Below are 19,583 nucleotides of genomic sequence, written 5' to 3'. Positions count from 1 at the left end.
TCATTTCCGGGCTCCCCTGGTGGTTCAGATGGTAAAGAATCTGCCTGCAATGTGGGAGACCTGAGTTTCATTCCTGGATTGGGAAGTTCCCCTGGAGAAGGGAATGGCAACCCACTCCAGTGTTCTTGCCTGAAGAATTCCATGGATGGAGGAGCCTGGCGGGCTACATTTCATGGGGTTGCAGAGTTGGACACAAGTGAGTGACTTTCACTTTATCATTTCTACCTTGAAATTAAAAAACTTTTTATTTAAAATGCATCAATAATATAGGGATGAAAAATTACACACAGTGAAGTGAGTCAAAAAGAGAAAAACAGATATCCTACATTAATGCATATATGTGGAATCTAGAAAAATGGCAGAGATGATCTTATTTGCAAAGCAGAAGCAGAGACACAGATGTACGGACACCAGGAGGGGAAGGAGGGATGGGACGAGTTGGGAGACTGGGTCTGACACTTGTACAGTATTGATACCATGTAAAAAACACGTGCAACTAGTGGGAACCTCCTGCCCCGCACAGGGAGTCCACCCCTTGCTCTGTGGAGACCTCAGTGAGAAGGAAAAGAGGGCAGATGTGCGTGGACGACTGACTCGCTTTGCTGCACAGACAAATGAACACAACAGTGTGAAGCAATCATGCTTCAATAAGAATTGATTAAAAATAAAATTAAAACAAAACAAAAAACCAATCAACTTCACTGAAAGCATTTTCTAAAATTTCAAACATAACCTTATGGCCTCAAGATCTCCAGAGTACAAGTCCCTTCAGGACAAAGATGACAAAATAGACCACAGAAATACCACAGCAACTAGGGTCCCCAAAGAAATCTTTAACTTCTTGAGATATAAATATGTTATAAATGTAGCTGATGCAATCATTCGATCTCTATTGAAGGTGTTCTAAAGGCATCAACTTATGATTTAGGTCTTACTGTAGGGACATAGTCTGGATCTTCTGATCTCATCAGGGACATTGATGGATGGTATTGAGTCAATACGATTTTCCCTTTCCTAGTATTCAAATGATCCTCTTTTGGGAATAAAAGCAATGTCTTAGAATATTAGGTTACTTTTCTTTCAGTGTGTTTTCCTACCATGACTACTACTCCCGTATTTGGAAAAAATGGTCCCTATCATATAAGGAGAAAAGCTAAAATTGCCTCATTTTATGATGAGGAAACTAAGATGCAGAGAAGCTGTGACAACGTAGGGACAGAGCTTGGAACAACCCAAGTGCTTCACTCAAGTTTAATAATCTTACTATTATAATATTTATTAAGATTGCCAGTGGTTTTGTTGTTGTTGTTGTTGTTGTTGTTATTTATAGAACAACTTAGCAAAGAAAAACCATCTATTATTTTCTCCCAAGTTAATGTAATAATGAAACACAGTAAAAATGTCTTTATTTTTTGAGTTCATCATAAAAGTCTTTTGAAGACATAACCATGAAGACCATCAAAACAATCTCAGAGTGAAAAAGTGAGGAATGTTTTTCTTACCACTTATCAAAATATTCTATCTTTTTAAATAAAATATAGTCATAACTAGTTATAAAATGGCACATGGACTGTTAGCTTAAAAATTGGGCAGAACAACGACTCTATAAACAACTTCATGATGGAAGTGACTTTAATCAGTGGAGAAATCATTCAGTTAATTTTGTTGGGAGAGTGTGGAAAAACAAAACCAAAATTTTCTCATAATTATACTTGACACTATGTGTAAAATACTCCAGAAATTTTAAATGTAAATATAAAAATACAAGTGAATTCAAAGAAAATATTAAAAAGACTTCTGGATTGTGTAAAGCAATGTTTTTTGTTTAATACTAAAGCCAGGCACCATAAATATCATAGAAAACTGAGCGAAAAAGTGAAAGCGTTGGTCTCTCGGCTGTGTTCGACTCTGCGATTTCATGGACTGTAGCCCACCAGGCTCCTCTGTCCATGGGGTTTTCCTGGCAAGACTACTGGAGTGGGCTGCCATTTTCTCCTCCAGGGCATCTTCCCAAGAAGCTGAACCCAGATCCCCTGCATTGGAGGTTGATTCTTTACTGTCTGAGCCACAATTGAGCACCTAAAAATAAAAGAAATCCATATGGCAAAATCCAACATAAAAAATATTGATACTAAATGATACACTTGGAAAAGATTTAGCAAAAATCTTTATGAGGGAGAAAGAATTATGATCCTTGATATGTTAAAAGCTCCTACAAATCAATAATAACCTACTAAAAAATGGGTAAAACTTATATACAAGCAAGTCAATAAAGTAAATGCAAATAAAAACAATGAAAAAGCTTTTTTATTTTTTAACCTGCAAGATTACTCTTTGACAAGAGTAAAGCTAAATAATTGTGGGCAGTGTTGAATAGAATGGTAAGATATTTTATCATAAAATCTTGAATTTGTATAAACTAGTACCAATTTTCAGACAACAGTTGGGCAACATCTGTGTGTTTATGTGTGCACACATGTATGTGCAGGAAAAATTGCAAAAATATATCACAAACTATCAAGTATGCTGAGAAATGGGATCCTCAATGTACTTTTAACTAATTTTATAGTTTCTTATATTGACTATGAATAATTTTTGTCCAAAAATATGAAACTTTATCCAAAAAGAATATGTTTCATGATATTGAAATAGACAATCTTTAACCCAAGAATCTTTCTGCAGTTTGAAGAAACTTCAAGATAATGGCTGCAGGAAGGAACAATACAACAGTCACCAAATTTATCCTCTTGGGATTTTCAGATTCTCCCAAGTTCAAGATTGCTCTCTTTGCAGTGTTCATGGGGACTTACATCTTGACAGTGGCATGGAACCTGGGTCTTATCGTTCTGATCAGGGTGGACTCCCACCTACATACACCCATGTACTTCTTCCTCAGCAACTTATCCTTCTTAGATTTCTGCTATGTCACTTCCACAACCCCCAAAATGCTCTCAGACTTCTTCAGGAAGCCTGAATTCATCTCCTTTACGGGCTGCACCATGCAGTACTTCTTTTTCTCTAGCCTGGGTCTGACTGAGTGCTGTCTGCTGGCGGCCATGGCTTATGATCGCTACGCTGCCATCTGCAGTCCTCTGCTCTACACAGCCATCATGCCCCCCACCCTCTGCCTGCAGATGGTGCTTGCTGCCTACACAACCGGATTCCTCGGCTCACTGATCCAACTGTGTGCTTTACTTCAGCTCCATTTCTGTGGACCCAATGTCATCCATCACTTCTTCTGTGACCTGCCTCAGTTATTAGTCCTCTCCTGCTCCGAAACCTTCTTCTTACAAGTGATAAAATTTGTGATAGCAGTGATTTTTGGCGTGACCTCCGTCTTAATCATCATGATATCTTATGGTTACATCATTGCCACCATCCTGAAGATCAGCTCTGTTGAAGGCAGGGCCAAGACCTTCAACACCTGTGCTTCCCACCTGACAGCAGTGATCTTTTTCTTTGGATCGGGTCTCTTTGTCTACATGCACCCCAGAGCTGGCGATTCTCTGGGCTATGACAAGATAGCATCAGTCTTCTATACAGTGGTGATCCCCATGTTGAACCCTTTGATTTACAGCCTGAGGAACAAGGACATCAAAGATGCTCTGAAGAGGTGTAAGAAGAAGGGAATGTTTTCCCATTGTCATGGTTAATTAAGGGTCTGGTAGCCTAGTGACCTGTTGACTAGAAGTTTCTAGACTATGCAAGGGAAATGAATTTAACATTATTCAACAGGATTTCAAGTGAGTCAATCCATCTAAATCCAGCACTGGCTCAGTGCCTTGCAAATCGTGCAGTTTCTTTATGTCTTGATTGTTGACTCTCCTTTCTTACACCAGCAATGACTTTACAAAGCACTTAATATATTAATTTTTATGTCCATATAACCTTCAATTTCTCAGTATTTGACCCTTGCATACTCTTTCAGAATTTCAGACTGCAGGCTGGAGGGGATGGGACTAAATACAAGGTCAGGAAAAGATTTTTCTCATACACAACATCAGAAGCAGAACAATGACCGCTTTGTCACAAACTCTCCAGGTGCCTAGGCGATTCCAGGTGATGAAAACAGGGGTGTGGAGAGAAGAATAACTTTACACTCAGACATAACTTGCCTGCCATGGAAAACACCATGCGCAGCGTAGTCTAGAATTTGTTTTCTGGGTTTCTGTTTTTAGAACCTAACATCAACAGTTGAATGAACAAGGCGATTTCCATGCTACTATGCTGACCTGGGAGAGCTAAAATACAAAGAACAGAAGTGATCATTTGAATTCTGAAGTATATTGAAAATATTGAAAGTGAAATTGGCTCAGTCATGTCCAACTCTTTGCGACCCCATGGACTACACAGTCCATGAGATTCTCCAGGCCAGAATACTGGAGTGGATAACCTTACCCTTCTCCCGGGGATCCTCCCCACCCAGAGATTGAACCCAAGTCTCCCACATTGCAGGTGGATTCTTTACGAATTGAGCCACGAGGGAATCCCAATCGAAAAGATTGCATTTCTGTTATCATGGCAGATTGAATGGCATAGATGTGCCCACCGCTGTAACAACTAAAGGCACTGGAAAGAATGGGTTTAGAAAATATTTTTAAAGACACTTATGAGCAGGCAAGGAAAGAAAAGGAAATCTCCAACCTTCAAATATAAAGGACAATCAGGAATCCTGAGAGTAAAGGCAGCTCTGAATATGACTTTCACATTGGGGAATTTGCTGAACTCTAATAATATTGGCCTGCTTTTTTTTTTTTTTTCAACTTTTTATTTTGTACTGGAGTATAGCTGCAGCCATGAAATTAAAAGACGCTTACTCCTTGGAAGGAAAGTGATGACCAACCTAGGTAGCATATTATGAAGCAGAGACATTAATTTGTCAACAAAGGTCTGTCTGGTCAAGGCTATGGTTTTTCCAGTGGTCATGTATGGATGTGAGAGTTGGACTGTGAAGAAAGCTGAGCTCCGAAAAATTGATTCTTTTGAACTATGGTATTGGAGAAGACCCTTGAGAGTCCCTTGGACTGCAAGGAGATCCAACCAGTTCATCCTAAAGGAGATCAGTCCTGGGTGTTCATTGGAAGGACTGATGCTGAAGCTGAAACTCCAATTCTTTGGCCACATGATGCGAAGAGCTGACTCACTGGAAAAGACCCTGATGCTGGGAGGGGTTGGGGGCAGGAGGAGAAGGGGATGACAGAGGATGAGATGGCTGGACGGCATCACCGACTCGATGGGCATGGGTTTGGGTAAACTCTGGGAGTTTGTGATGGACAGGGAGGCCTGGTGTGCTGCGGTTCATGGGGTCGCAAAGAGTCGGATACGACTGAGCGACTGAACTGAACTGAGAGCCAATTAAGAAGACTGTGATGGTTTCAGGTGAGCAGCAAATGGACTCAGCCATACATTCACATGTATCCACTCTCCCCCAGACTCTCCTCCCATCCAGGCTGCCAGTTAACACCGAGCAGTTTCCTGTGTTATACGGTAGGTCCTTGGTTATCCCTTTCAAATATGTACCCCAGTATGTACATGTCCATCCCAGACTCCCTAACCATCCCTCCCCACATCCGCCCTTTCCCTGGCAACCATGAATTCCTTCTCTAAGCCTGTGAGTCTTTCTGTTTTGTAAGCATGCTCATTTGTATCATTTCTTTTTAGATTATGCATGTAGGAAATGTCATATGACATTTCCCCGTCTCTGTCTGACACGCTTCTTCATTCACTGTGACAATCCATGTCACTACAAACTGGCCTGTGTTTTCACAAGCACATAGAGAGACTTGAGGAGAGACAGACAGACCAAGCCCAAACTCTCAGGGAGAGTTTAACTGGAGACCCAGACATCCATATGAGAGTCCAGCAGACGAGACTTTGGTTTGAGAGGAAATTAAGGGGAAAAAAAAATCCTATCTCAGGAAAAGGAGATCTTAACTTTCTGAGGCTTTGTAATCACACACTCTCAGGGAGGTTTGTGGTCTGAATTTACACAAGCAGTGTAGATAAAGCAACCTTACCTAAGAATTAATTTTAGAGCAAACTCAGGTTTGTAGTACCCCCACGTACCAATCAAAAGCAAATGCAAATTCTCTCAGGATTCTTAGGAGAAAATCTGAAACCCAAGCTCAGATAATTCTCCCAAACAACTTTCTGAAGAAAACCAGGTTGCACAAATCTTAAAGTACAGAAAGAAGTAAGACCTGATGGTTGGAAGCCAGAAAGACCTGGTCTTGTCAAAACTATAAAGAAGTCAGGAATGGCAACTGTCTGAATACACAGATAAATTATACATGGCTGGTCAAGGATAAGAAGGGGACTGAAAATGTCTTTAAAGATCAGGAGAATGAGGCTTACCGAGGATTTCTGCATATAGTAGTGTGCTGAATTATACACTAGAATGACCCTCGTAAGTGAGACAACTTTTCAGCTGTCTGAATTCGAAAAGAAATTTGAAAGAAAATCATCTTTTAAATGAACTTCCAGTTAACTTAATGAAAAGGGAGAATAAGCTAAGCCCTCAGATGAAGTGAAACCAAGAATCCAGGAAAGTAAACAAGTGTAAAAATAGCTTTCACCTTGGAGAGACCCGCTGAGAGCTGGGCCCTGACTTCTGCGTGTGGACTGCAGCCGCTGAGCGTTAGGAAGACGCAGCTCATGTCCCCGGTGAACTGGAAGGCTACACCCTCAGGAGAAAGTGGCAAGGACTCCCACAGGTTACCTTCAAGAACAAAGAGAGTCCAGAGTGAAAATTTTAAAGCACAAGCACAAACCTCTAAACAGAGTGAAACCCCTAACACAGAGAACTGGCAGTGGGGAGAATAGTCCTTATAAACAGATCTGCAGGGTCTGCAGATGCTGGCATCACGGGTGAAGAGGATAAGCCAGGCAGGACTAGCTTTGGGGAAACACAGGTTCAGTGTCAGTCGCACTTCCCAGGTGGTGCAGCGGTAAAGAATCCGCCTGCCAATGCGGGAGGTGCGAGATACGCAAGTTTGATCCCTGGGTCAGGAAGATCCTCTGGAGGAGCAAATGGCAACACCTTTAAGTACTCTTGCCTGGCACATTTATGGACAGGGGAGCCTCGCAGACTACAGCCCAATAAACAGACTTGCGAGGTCTTCAGATACTGGCCTTATTGGTAAAGAAGATAAGGCAGTTAGGACTAGATATGGTGAGGCCAGATTAAATCTCCTCTGAAAAGAGGAGAGAAATACTTCAAAGGGAGAAATACTGAGAACAGGTCAGAGACCCAGTGACTCTGAGCACTGAAAACCGGGGGATTAAAAGGAAGGGGATTGCCATTTGCCACAACATGGGAGGAGCTCGAGGCATGTGCTGAGCGAGTAAGTCAGAGAAAGACAAGTACACGTGGTCTCATGGTGGGAACTCTAAAAACAAGTGAGCTTGAATACACAGACCATAGATTGGTGTTGCTGAGGCGGGAAGTGGGGAGTAGGTAAATGGGGAAAGAGAATTAAAAAGTACGAAATTCCACTTAAGAAATAAATAAATTATGGGGATGTAGAGCATACCATCTGGAAGAGGGCACGGCACCCCACTCCAGTACTCTTGCCTGGAGAATCCCATGGTCAGAGGAGCCTGGCAGGCTACAGTCCATGGGGTTGCAAAGAATTGGACACGACTGAGCGACTAGAGAGAGAGAGAGAGAGCGCGCACAGCATGGTGACTATATCACTGCACCGTATGTTTGCAAGTATTGTTGACAGAATAAATCTTAAAAGTTTTCATCATAGATTTCCCCGGTGGTCCGGTGGTGAAGACTCTATCTGCCAATGCGGCAGACATGGGTTCAATCCCTGGTCCGGGAAGGTTCCACACGCCACGGGGAGCCCACGTGCCGCAACCAGTGAGTCCACAGGCTGCGGCTACTGAAGTCGGCGCACCCCGGAGCCTGTGCCCTGCAACGACAGAGCCAGTGCAGGGCGAGCCGGCGGGCCACGACTGGAGGGCGGCCTCCACTTGCTGCAGCGCAGAGAGCCCGCACGGCAAGAAGGACCCCGCACGGTCAGCTGGAAATGAATCAAAAACACTAAAAAAGTTTTCATCACAAGAAAATTAATCTGTAGCTACGTGGTCTTGGATGTTAGCTAGACATTGTGGTGAGCCCTTCACTATGTGTACGAATGTTGAATCATTATGTTGTACCACCGAAACGAGTATGTTATGTCAATGATGTTTCCAAAAAAGGCGAAAGAAAGAGGGTTGATATATCCATGCAATGGAATATTATCTGAGCATAAAAAGGAGTGAGATACTGACATGTGCCACCACACAGATGAACCTTGGAAACACCACGACAAGTTGAAAGCATCGTTACAAAGGGCCATTTGCTGTATGGTTCTCTTTTAATGAAATTTTCAGAACGGGCAGATCTGTAAGATGGAAAATAGATTAGTGGCTGCCTAGCGATAAGGGGATGAAGAGGAACGGGAGGTGAATCCTAGTGAATATACATGAAAATATTTGATGAAAATATTCTAAAATTAGATTAGAAATCTCGGTGGATATACTGAAAGTCACTGAACTGCATGCTTTAAAAGGCTGAATTTTATAATATGGGAAATGTGCCTCAATAAGGCTGTATTTTGTTCGCTAGTTTTTTCTAAAGAAAGAGGCTGGGATGTACATACGACCACAGGCAACATTCTTGGGAAGGCATTATTTCTGTGGTGGGTATTCCTTAAAGATTTGGTAATGAAAGAGAAAAAGCGAGTGAGCAGAGAAATTAAAGGTCCTAAGCAAAAATTTTAAAATCAAGTAAAATAATAACCTATCCCTGTTTCTGAGTAAAGCAACCAAACAAAAGAAATTGCCCTTCCCGGGTTCGATTCCTGGGTCAGGAAGACCTGGAGAAGGAAATGACTATCCACTCCAGATTTCTTGTCTGGACAGAGGAGCCTGGATGGCTAGGCTTCTCCAAAGGATCTTCCCTACCCAGGGATCGAACCCAAGTTTCACGAATTGATTGGCAGGTGGATTCTTCACTACTCGAGCCACCAACGGAGATGTCGTGTTAGGCTTTCAATAACCAGTAGAGGGCGCGCCATCACAAGATTCTGCTGTCACAGGCCTTAATGCAAGACCAGGAACGCAGCGGACTGATCTGACCAGAAAGTGAGGATGCTGACATCAGTGTAACTGCTTACAGTTTGTATCCACAGATATTTGGTCTTCGTGACAGCTTGGCTTTGAGTCCCTCATTTTACAGATGAAAAAGCAGGACCTCAGCACGCATTTGCAAAGATGACCCAGGAAACGGGCAACAGACGAGGGACAGGGCATGCGTGGGCAGCTGCGTCATCCAAGGGAACAGGATTTTTTAGTAATTCTCACTGGAGTATCGTTGCTTTACACTGTCTTGTTAGCTTCTGCTGTATAGCAACGTGAATCCGATATGGCTTCCCTAGTAGCACAGCCGGTAAAGAATCTGCCAGCAATGCAGGAGACCCCAATTCGATTCCTGGGTTGGGAAGATCTCCTGGAGAAGGGATAGGCTACCCACTCCAGTATACTTGGGCTTCCCAGGTCGTTCAGCTGTTAGAGAATCCCCCTGCAATGTGGGAAATCTGGGTTCGATCTCTGGGTTGGGAAGATGCTCTGGAGAAGGGAAAAGCTACCACTCCAGTATTCTGGCCTGGAGAATTCCATGGACTGTATCGTCCATGGGGTCGCAAAGAGTCAGACACCACTGAGCAACTTTCACTTTCTAAGTAGGAGCGTCTAAGTAAGTACATATATATGTATGTATATACCCAAGGGGACAGAATACTACCCCTTCTCCCACAATGGGCCAAATAGGATCCTGTTTCTCCCAATAGTTGCCACTTTAGCTGGAATTACCTCTTCAAATACCTTGGCAGGCATGTCTGAGACAGACTAAACACATCCACCCCTGCTTTGTGGCTAGGAGACTTTTATACTTCTCTTGAATACTTCCTCTTCACCCCAAGGGTCCACAGCCTCTCAGTCTCTCATACCTGAGAATGAAGGTAAGAAAATTCTCACTATGAGAAAATTCCTCCTTGAACAAAGCAACAAGGCCTTTCTAAGCAACTTCAGCCTATTCTCATCTGCAAAAGGGATGCTGAAGCATCTCCCACCCCCCTCCATAAGATGCAAGAAGCGGGAACACTCTGCCTGAAGAGGTGTGTGCGTGCTCCGTTGCTTAGTCATGTCCAACTCTTGGCGACCCCGTAGACTCTAGCCCACCAGGCTCCTCTGTCCATGGGGATTCTCTAGACTAGAATATTGGAGTGGGTTGCCATTTCGTGGGTAGAGCTAAAAACACCCAAACAAACCCAATATCTTCTCCCACCCTGTTCAGGAGGAAGACAATAAGCGAAGAACCCAGGCACGTTGTGCTCAGGTTCTGACCTGCAGGACTGAGAGGTATGATACTGCGCCTGTAACTTATACAACAACGAGAAACTAATATTCTCATTTACATTTTAGTTTGCTTCTCTGGAAAACTGCCCACCTCTGGGCTTCGCAGCTGATACCCTGATGAAGCTTTAAAAGTTCCTGTGTGGAAAAACTGTCCTTTTCAATTCAGGAAACAGTCACTGAGCATCCGCTTGATGCCGGGCACTGGGAGGCACAGAAGCTTAAACCTGGAGAGACCTCAAAGAGCAGTGATACAAGTGGACACGTGACTATACCTGGGTCAGAGAGCGATGGGTGCCATGCGGGGTTAGCAAGGACCAGTCTGGAAGTTTAGAACAAGGAGAATCCACACCCAGTCAAAGGTAACAGGAAAGGCTGCCTTGGGCTGGCTGTGGGAGATAAGACAGCGGGTCAGCAAAAGACTTGGGAAGGATTTTATGCAGCCGCGAACACCTTTGTGGGGTTATAGACCTCATTTCTTTTTTATTTTTGGATTTGATTTATTTTTATTGGAGTCTAATTGCTTTACAATGTTGTGTTCCTTTCTGCTGTACAATGAAGTGAGTCGGCTGTATGTATTCTTATATGTCTTGGCTTCCCTCCCACCCCCCCAGCCCCCCTCCCCCTTCCCACCCCATCCCCATCCCACCCCCATCCCCCATCCCGCCCCTGTAGGTCATCACAGAGCGCTGACCGGAGCTCCCTGAGCTTTACAAAAGGTTCCCACCAGCTGTCTACTTTACACAAGGCAGTGTATGCATGTCAGTCCTAATCTCCCAACTTGTCCCAACCTCCCCTTCCCCCTCTGTTTCCAAAAGTTCATTCTCTACATTTGAGTCTCTTCCCACCCTGCAGATAGGTTCATCTGTACTCACTAAAGGAAGCTGAGCACCGAAGAATGGATGCTTTTGAACTGTAGTGTTGGACAAGACTCTTGAGAGTCCCTTGGACTGCAAGGAGATCCAACCAGTCCATCCTAAAGAAAATCAGCCCTGAATATTCATTGGAAGGACTGATGCTGAAGCTTAAACTCCAATTCTTTGGCCACCTGATGCGAAGAGCTGACTCATTAGAAAATATCCTGATGCTGGGAGAGATTGAGGGCAGGAGGAGAAGGGGATGACAGAGGATGAGACGGTTGGATGGAATCATCGACTCGATGGACCTGAGTTTGAGTAAACTCTGGGCATTGGTGATGGACAGGGAGGCCTGGCGTGCTGCGGTCCATGGGGTCACAAAGAGTCGTACACAACTGACCAACTGAACTGAACTGTACTCATTTAAATAGCTGATCTCATCAGCAACCTACGACTGAGAATAGTACAGGGAAAAAAAGTAGAAAATCACAAGGGGTGGTTGTAGGAACAACTCAGAGCCAGAGTGATGGACTGAAGAACCTGGGAGGGTTTGAGGAACAAAAGTCACCACGAATAGGTTCACTGAGAGTTGCCCAGTAGAAAAATAGGAACTTTTGGTCAAGGGGAATTTAGGGTTTGAGATTAGAAAACTTAGTGGTCTCCCATTATGGTGAGGTCTAGGTTGGGGCTGCCACATGGTGCTACTGGGGTGGCCTAGAGGTTGAAGTTGGTGGAGATCTAGAGGTCAAAGAGTGCAGCTAGGGAATGTCAAGACATCAACCTGGAAACCATCTGATTTATCTTTCTGTTTGTCCTTGATCAGTTCAGTGGCTCAGTTGTGTCAGATTGCGACCCCATGGACCACAGCACGCCAGGCCTCCCTGTCCATCACCAACTTCTGGAGTTTACTGAAACCCATGTCCACTGAGTCCGTGATGCCATCCAACCATCTCATCCTCTGTCGTCCTCTTCTCCTCCTGCCTTCGCTCTTTCCCAGCATCAGGGTCTTTTCAAATGAGTCAGCTCTTCGCATCAGGTGGCCAAAGTATTGGAGCTTCAGCTACAGCATCAGTCCTTCCAGTGAATATTCAGGACTGATGTCTTTTAGGATGGACTGGTTGGATCTCCTTGCAGTCCAAGGGACTCTCAAGAGTCTTCGCCAACACCACAGTTCGAAGGCATCAGTTCTTCGGTGCTGAGCCTTCTTTAAGGGTCCACCTCTTACATCCATACATGACTACTGGAAAACCACAGCTTTGACTAGATGGACCTTTGTCAGCAAAGTGATGTTTCTGCTTTTTAATAGGCCTTCTAGGTTCTGATAGAGAGAATGAAGACCAATTTTAGATTTTCAAGACCAATGAATGATTCAGTAAAATAAATAGATACTTGATGTCCTCCTGGCTCCTCTATTCCTCTCTCGCCTCTTCAAACCACCAACATCCACGTAGATTAAAATGTTGGTTATTCATCTGGCTTTCTTATGGCCTCATAGACGAGGCCTTTCCCACCATCTGGGCTCCAGCTGGAGAGCCCTCTCCAGAGAACATCTATCACCCAGACTGCCTGAATCCAATCCCAGCTGTCTTTCCTCCTTGAAATTCAGCCCACTGACAAACTGCTACTTTTAAGCTCAAGCAAATTCAGAGAGGTTGTACCTTTGCCAAGTGACATCAGCTCTGGGTCATTTTAAGGTCTGTTTTTAAGGGACAACTCCACGTGGCAATACACAGTTAACTGGGTGCATGATTTCTAGTAGCTCCTTGCTTGCATGAACTGTGTCCCAGAAAAACTTCTTTAGGGAAGCCTGGGGGTGGGCTGTCTCAGCAGGGGATACCACAGCAATGTGGCTTCCCAGAAGAGCCTCCACGCTTGCCAGCACTCCAAACAGGACCGAAGGATTGGAGTCTTTAAAAGAATAGACAATAGCTGCTGTGTGTGTCTGAAGGGCCACATCTGCCTGACACATGGAGTTGGGCAACTATTTTCTACATTCTGCCAAGCTGGTTTACAGATCTGTTCTAAGATTGCATAATGGATTTCGGAGAATAACTTCTCCCTTTACCCTGGATCCCCTGAAAATAAACTTCTGTGTTATTTTGGGGGCTTCCTGGTGGCTCAGCTGCTAAAGAGCCTGCCTGCCAATGAATGAGATGCAAGAGACTGCAGGTTCCATCCCTGGGCCCAGAAGAGCCCCTAGAGAAGGAAATGGGGACCTGCTCCAGTGTTCTTACCTGGAAATTTCCATGGACAGAGGAGCCTGGCAGGCTATAGTTCATGGGGTCGCAAAGAGTTGGACACAGCTGAAGAGGCACGCATGCACACATGCATGTTATTTTCAATGAGCTAAAACAGCTACTGGCAAAGGCAGAAAAGGCCAGTTTTAAGCAAAAACATAAAGTCCCATCACAGTGTCCTCTGAGCTGCCTCTTCCCTGTTTAAGCGCCTCCCTTCCTCATTCTGGGTTCCCTGTTTCTCCCATTGCCTCTGTGGTTCTCATCCAACCTTTCTGCATCTCTCATGACTGGAAGCACGGGCTTAAATTTTGGTTCTGTCCATGACTAGCTGTTCTGTGAGCAGCCATGACTGAGGACCACTGCTGCGGAGAATTCCTTTCCAAGGTCTTCCTTCCGTCTGCAAATCTGTTCCAGTTTCCCCACCTTGAGGATTCTCTCCCTTGACATTGCCAGCTTGGCTCCTGCTTTCCCATTCCCTTCTCTTCTTTTGCTGCTAAACTGGGATCTCATTCGATTCCACACATGGCTTTACTCAAAGCCCCTCTGGGACCCCACTCTAGACACCCCATCTGGGATTGATGGGCTCCTATTGAGACTGTGCTTGGAAGATCACCACTTTCTTCTTGCCCCATCCAAAGGCCTTTCATTCATATTTTTTTCTTTGTCTTCCAGGACTGGTTGCCCAAGCATCACTGGGTGGTAAGGGCTTTGAGGATCAGGCTAAGAAACTTGAATGTCATCAGGCTATTAGTGAACAGCAGTACTAATGAATATTTTCGGGCAAGGCATGACATGACTGGACCTGTGTTTAGGGAGGTCCTTCTTCAGGTTAAGGAGGAAAGGGTGAAATAGAGTCTCAAGGGAAAAAGAAGGCAGTTGGAAGACTTTGGTAGACCATGAACAATCAGGTTCAAATGGCCTGACAAAAAGGGGCTGGTACGGAGACGCCTTGAAAGAAGGATTTGATTCTATTGGTGATCTTCTTAGTCTGCAAGTATCAAAAAAAGAGAGTCCTTTCTGAAATTTTGCCTTGAGAAGGAGAGAGGGAGATAGGGAGGAATTTTGTAAAAACACCACAGTCTTCCAGTATTTCATTCTTATACCCTTCACTCTGTGATGAGGAGTAAGAAGCTAGAGGGGTTTGGGGATTTTATTCACCTATCTTTTTAATCTAGAAAAGAGTAACTACATACAAACTACTGCATTGGCCACGGTGGTCCTTGCCCCAGTATTAAGCCTTAGAGGGTCCCCAAGAATGTAGGTTGTAGGCCAAGAGCTGGGAATGTGAGGAACGGCTATGATTGTTTTAGCTTCACTATGGGAGGTTTTGACCCTGAGAAAAGAGCAGTGGGTGGGGTTTGGGAGTGGAGAAAGGAAAAGAGAGCAGATTTTTCTCCTCTGGACGCAGCTTGAAGAGCTGCCAACAGAAGCAGGGTGCGGCTGCCGTCTCACACACACCCTTGAAAGAAGCCACAGGTCCCGTGGGTTTGCACAGTACCCACTTCCTTCGGGTTTTGTTTGTTTGTTTTTTTTTTTTTGCATGTCCTTTTACCAGACACACAAATAGATTTCAGGTCTTTCCAAGTGGGTCATTCAATAAACCATAAACAAAACATAGACATGAAGGAAATCTGGTCTTAGTCAAACACCAAAATGTTATTTTTGCTTTAAACTCCCCGCATATAGATTTTCTTTTTAATGAAGTTTATCAGGTGATTTTCCCCATTGTCATCCATTTCTCATGTCCTCATGCTGGCAGGGCAGGGACCGCAGGGAGCCGTGGGGTATGGAGGGCTGAACATGGACGTTGGATTCTGGAAGACTTTAGTACAAATTTCAGCTTTACCACAACCTCTCTGCATGACTTTGTCAGGCACTTCTCCAAAATTCCATTTTCACATCTGCAAGTGCATTTAAGAATGTTTTTCATTGGGAGCTACTATGAGAATGTTACAAAACAAAGTATATAAAAGGTTCGATCCACACAGCCAAAAGTGGTAATACCTGTTGGTCTGCTTTCCTCTTCCTCCTTATTGTACAAAATCACAGAGTTTAGAATTTTAAAGAACCAGTAAGGTCAACTAATTCAGATCCACTCTGTCCCTCTCGCTGGTGGTGCTCAGTCCCTAGGTTACGTCTAACTCTCTGCGACCCACGGGCCGCAGCACGCCAGGCTCTTCTGTCCCCCATCTTCTCCTGGAGCCCGCTCAGACCACGTGCCTCGAGTCGGTGCTGCCGTCTAGCCCCCCGTCCTCTGCCATCCCATTCTCCGTGTGCTTTCAGTCTTCTCCAGCATCAGGGTCTTCTCCAGTGAGTTGGCTCATCAGGTGGCCAAAGTATTGGAGCTTCAGCACCAGCTTTTCCAATGAATAATCTGGAATATACTCTCTCTCATAGCCTATTCATTTTACCTTTTTCCAATTTTATTAAGATATAAATGACATACAACTTTGTATTGGTTTAAGGTGTACAACATAATGGGTGAGTATATGTATATACTGTGAATTGATTACCACGTAGGTTTATGTAGTTAAGCTACATCGCCTCACATAGTTACACAATTTTTCTCACAAAGAGAACTTTTAAGATCCACTGTCCTAGCAACTGTTAAATATGTGATGCACTTTTGTTAACTTTAGTCACCATGATGTACATCTACAGAAATCATTTCTCTTATTCCTGGAAGTTTGTACCCCTTGGTCACCTTCACCCGTTGACTCTGGCGGCCACCAGTCTGATTTGTCTTTCTATGAGTTTGTTTGTTTTTAGATTCTGCATGTAAGTGAGATCATCACTGTCTTTTCCTCACTTACTTCTCACTCACGTTTAGTGATGGAGAATTTCCTCCATTCCAAAGCATCCATTCTACCTTTCAACTATCCTGTTGTTTCCTTTTAATCTCTCTGTCTCTTTCTCTCCTTCAGTTTTACCCATTCAGTCCTAACTCCAACCCTTGGAGTCATCCAAAAGATATTTTTACATTGAAGAAGTTCTGTAAAATATTTGGTGCTGCACAAAGGTGACTGTGGTTGATGATATAGTTACCTATTTTTGAAGCCAAAAGCCACTCTTAGCTTTCCTACCTCCAGGGAAACCTTATTGGATCCAGATCAGGGACTAGAAATATAATGGAAACAGGGCCAGTGGAAATCAACTCCACCCAACCAAAGCTGGCATCCATTTTTCCTCTGAGCCCAGATGGGCAGCCAATGGCTAATGAGTTCTCTTGGGGACCTGTCATACCCCATAATTAGAGACCCAATGGTACCTTGGAGTGTATGGGTCTTGCTTTAGAGTCCTGTTGAGTCCTTCCCTTGGTGGCCAATTTAAAGTAGCTACATCCAAATTTTATTTATCTTTTTGACCAACACCACAGTGCTCCAGGGGCCAGCAGAGATGGGTTTTATCCTTGCTACAAGCTTCTGGTCTTCGCTATCTGACTGAAACTCAGAGTTTAAGGAGTTTTAAGTGAGTCTGCTCTTTGCCTTTCTTTAGAAATAGTTCACAGTGAATCCTTGAGTCTCAGAATAGGAGGGCTGGGAACACCCTTGAAAATGGGCAAGGTGGAGGGGTGCTCTTCCCTGCTGCTCTGACTTTAACTAGAGGAGCTAGACTTGACCTATTTTATAAACCTGGAATTCTACAGAAGATCTAATTTTGAAAACGTTTCTGCTACTTACTAGTGGAAATTAAGACAGGAAGAAAGAAGGAAGGGAAGTGCAGTAGAAAACAATGATCTGAGTTAATTTCTTGTATATGCAGGGGGTAAGAAGATTAAGATCCAGAAAGGCAAATGTCTTTTCCCAAGGTCACACAGCCAAAAGGTAGGATCAACAAGACTCGAATGAGCAGTCTTGTTTCTAGCCTATTCTAGACTCATGAATGTGTGCATGTGTATGCCCACAATGTAAAAATATCATCTAGTTTCCTTGGGTTCTCTTCAGGGATCACTGAAACTCCAGGTTTTAGAATAAGGTAAAGCAGAAAGGGCTATTCCTGGAAAATGAGATTTAGGTTCTAATTTCACCTCTGATACCAAACAGCTATAAAATCACTCTCAGACCACACAAACGTGTGTGTGTGTGTGTGTGTGTGTGTGTGTGTGTGTGTGTGTATAAATAATGTGTGTATATATATGCATATTAGTTATATAATTATAAGTCAATTTAATGTATGTCATGTACTCTCTTTCTTTACCTTCACCTTCAGATAATTCAGGTCACAGTAACCAAGTTATCAATATAATAATCCTATAAAAAATTGACAGTCGACATGTATCCCACTCTAAACATGTAATAGACTAGATATCATAGAAACCTGAGGCTGAAGTAGCAAGAATTAGGAAGAAACTTGCTGAAACTAACCTTTGACAATGACTGTAAGTTGAGACATGAAGCAGGCAGACTAGTTGTCTGCCTAGATATGGTTTCTTACTGCAGAACAAATGACGTCGTTACATCTCCAGGGGTTTGTTTCTCCATCTACCTGTTTAATTCAAATCATCATCAGCTTTCTTGCTGGCCTTGGAGGCAACTTTCCAGTCTTCCTTCTCAGCCTCTTTCACTTTCATCCACCTTCTCCACTGTCTCGGCTCTGCTCTCAGTTATATTGTTAAATATGTACTTGACATCTAGTTCCCCGTATTGTAAAGTAATTAGCCTCCAACTAATAAAAATAAATAAAAAAATAAAACAATAAAAAAGTAAAATTTAAAAGAAAAGCAAAACTAAAATGTTCATGCTTTCTCTTTTGGCTATAGGGGAAAGGTCAAACTCCTTATCATGATAGTTATTCAAAGAATATGTATTGAATACGTACTATGTGCCAAGCACTGGTCTAGGTGCTTGTGATACTTCAATGAACAAAAGAGACAAAAATGCCAAAAAATCTTAATCTTCACTGAGTTTACATTCTTGTGGAGGGAGAGAGACCATAGGTAATCAAAAAAGGAATGAAGTGTATGCAACACAGAGGGCGATGTATGTGTACGTGCTTAGTCGCTCAGTTGGGTCTGACTCTTGGCGACCCCATGCACTGTAGCCCGCTAGGCTCCTCTGTCCATGGGATTCTCCAGGCAAGAATACTGGAGTGGGTTGCCATGTCCTCCTCCAGGGGATCTTCCCAACCCATGTCTCCAGCATTGCAGGCAGATTCTTTACCATCTGAGCCACCAGGGAAGCCCAGAAGAGGCGATAAATCGTATCGAAAGAACAGGGCAGGGCAAAGGTGACAGAAGTCCAGAAGTCGAGAGAAGGTTGAAATTAAATATGGACATATGAACCCATGTATGCAATAATGTATATATGTATACAGTGTGTGCTATTATATATGCAATAGGTGCCATTATATATGCAATAAATGTAATTATATATGAAACATTTCAACATATGTCCCCATAATCTTCACTTTTGAAGCCCTTTCACAGTTTGTTCAGCCCCTGCCATCTCTCAAAGGTAGACTTAAATCTTCTCCATTCTGATTACCCTGTGCTCTGGCCATGCTAACATTTTAAAGGTTCCTTAAATGCTATGTTCTCCCATGCTTTTGCAAATGCTTTTTTTCATTTTTAACACAAAGCTCTTGAGTGAACCACCTGTCAACCACTCACACACAAAATTTTCATTCTGGTAACTCCTCCCTCATTGTTGGAACCCTCAAACACATTTCCTCTGAGAAGCTGTGCCCCAGACCAGGGCACTGTACAAATACTGCTCTTGGCACGCCTGACACACTGGGGTGTGGTTTGTTTATTTCCTGACTATCTCTTGCAATATGCTGACTATTTTGAACTTAACAGCAATGTTTTATTACTTTCTACATCATCTTCATTTCTCTGTCAAACACACGGTACAAGGTCAGTTGATAACATTGAGTGTAAACATTTCACAGCACTGAACTTTTTTTCCTTACCCTTTCTTTAATTTCTAAAGGGGAAGCCAGTTTTTCATATCCCTAAGTGCTTCATTGCTCTGCTTTAGGGAAAAAGAACATCTTGACTCCATAAAGCCTGATTGGAACGGACAATGATGATAAGAAATGCAAAATTGCCTCTCTAGGAATTTCTTTTCAAAAAAAAAATCTAGTA

The 19,583-nt window shown here is 43.4% G+C and overlaps 1 protein-coding gene and 1 long non-coding RNA gene across 3 annotated transcripts in view; one reads left to right on the top strand and one right to left on the bottom strand.

The window, feature by feature from the left end:
• LOC133056748 (uncharacterized) overlaps nt 1–19,583 on the bottom strand; it is a 41,183-nt gene that overhangs the window by 2,072 nt on the left and 19,528 nt on the right. The window contains exons 3-4 of one of the 2 annotated variants that reach the window (XR_009692899.1): nt 6,576–6,718; nt 1,893–2,079 (exon numbers count right to left, since the gene is read on the bottom strand). This is a non-coding gene — a long non-coding RNA (uncharacterized LOC133056748). Of the gene's footprint in view, nt 1–1,892; nt 2,080–6,575; nt 6,719–19,583 lie in introns of those variants that run through there. The other variant, XR_009692901.1, reaches the window with a different exon arrangement.
• On the top strand, nt 2,703–3,653 carry LOC133056742 (olfactory receptor 5AN6-like). The gene has a single exon (XM_061142421.1). The coding sequence runs from the start codon at nt 2,703–2,705 to the stop codon at nt 3,651–3,653; it is 951 nt and encodes a 316-aa protein (XP_060998404.1).

This window comes from Dama dama, chromosome 1 (genome assembly GCF_033118175.1).
Source record: "Dama dama isolate Ldn47 chromosome 1, ASM3311817v1, whole genome shotgun sequence".
Lineage (NCBI taxonomy): Eukaryota > Metazoa > Chordata > Mammalia > Artiodactyla > Cervidae > Dama > Dama dama.
Note: the sequence above shows the minus strand (reverse complement) of the source record. Positions and strands in the feature narration are given on the sequence as shown.

Bases quoted from the DNA above. Each gene is read 5' to 3' on its own strand.
- LOC133056742 (XM_061142421.1), top strand. From the start codon at position 2,703: ATGGCTGCAGGAAGGAACAATACAACAGTCACCAAATTTATCCTCTTG.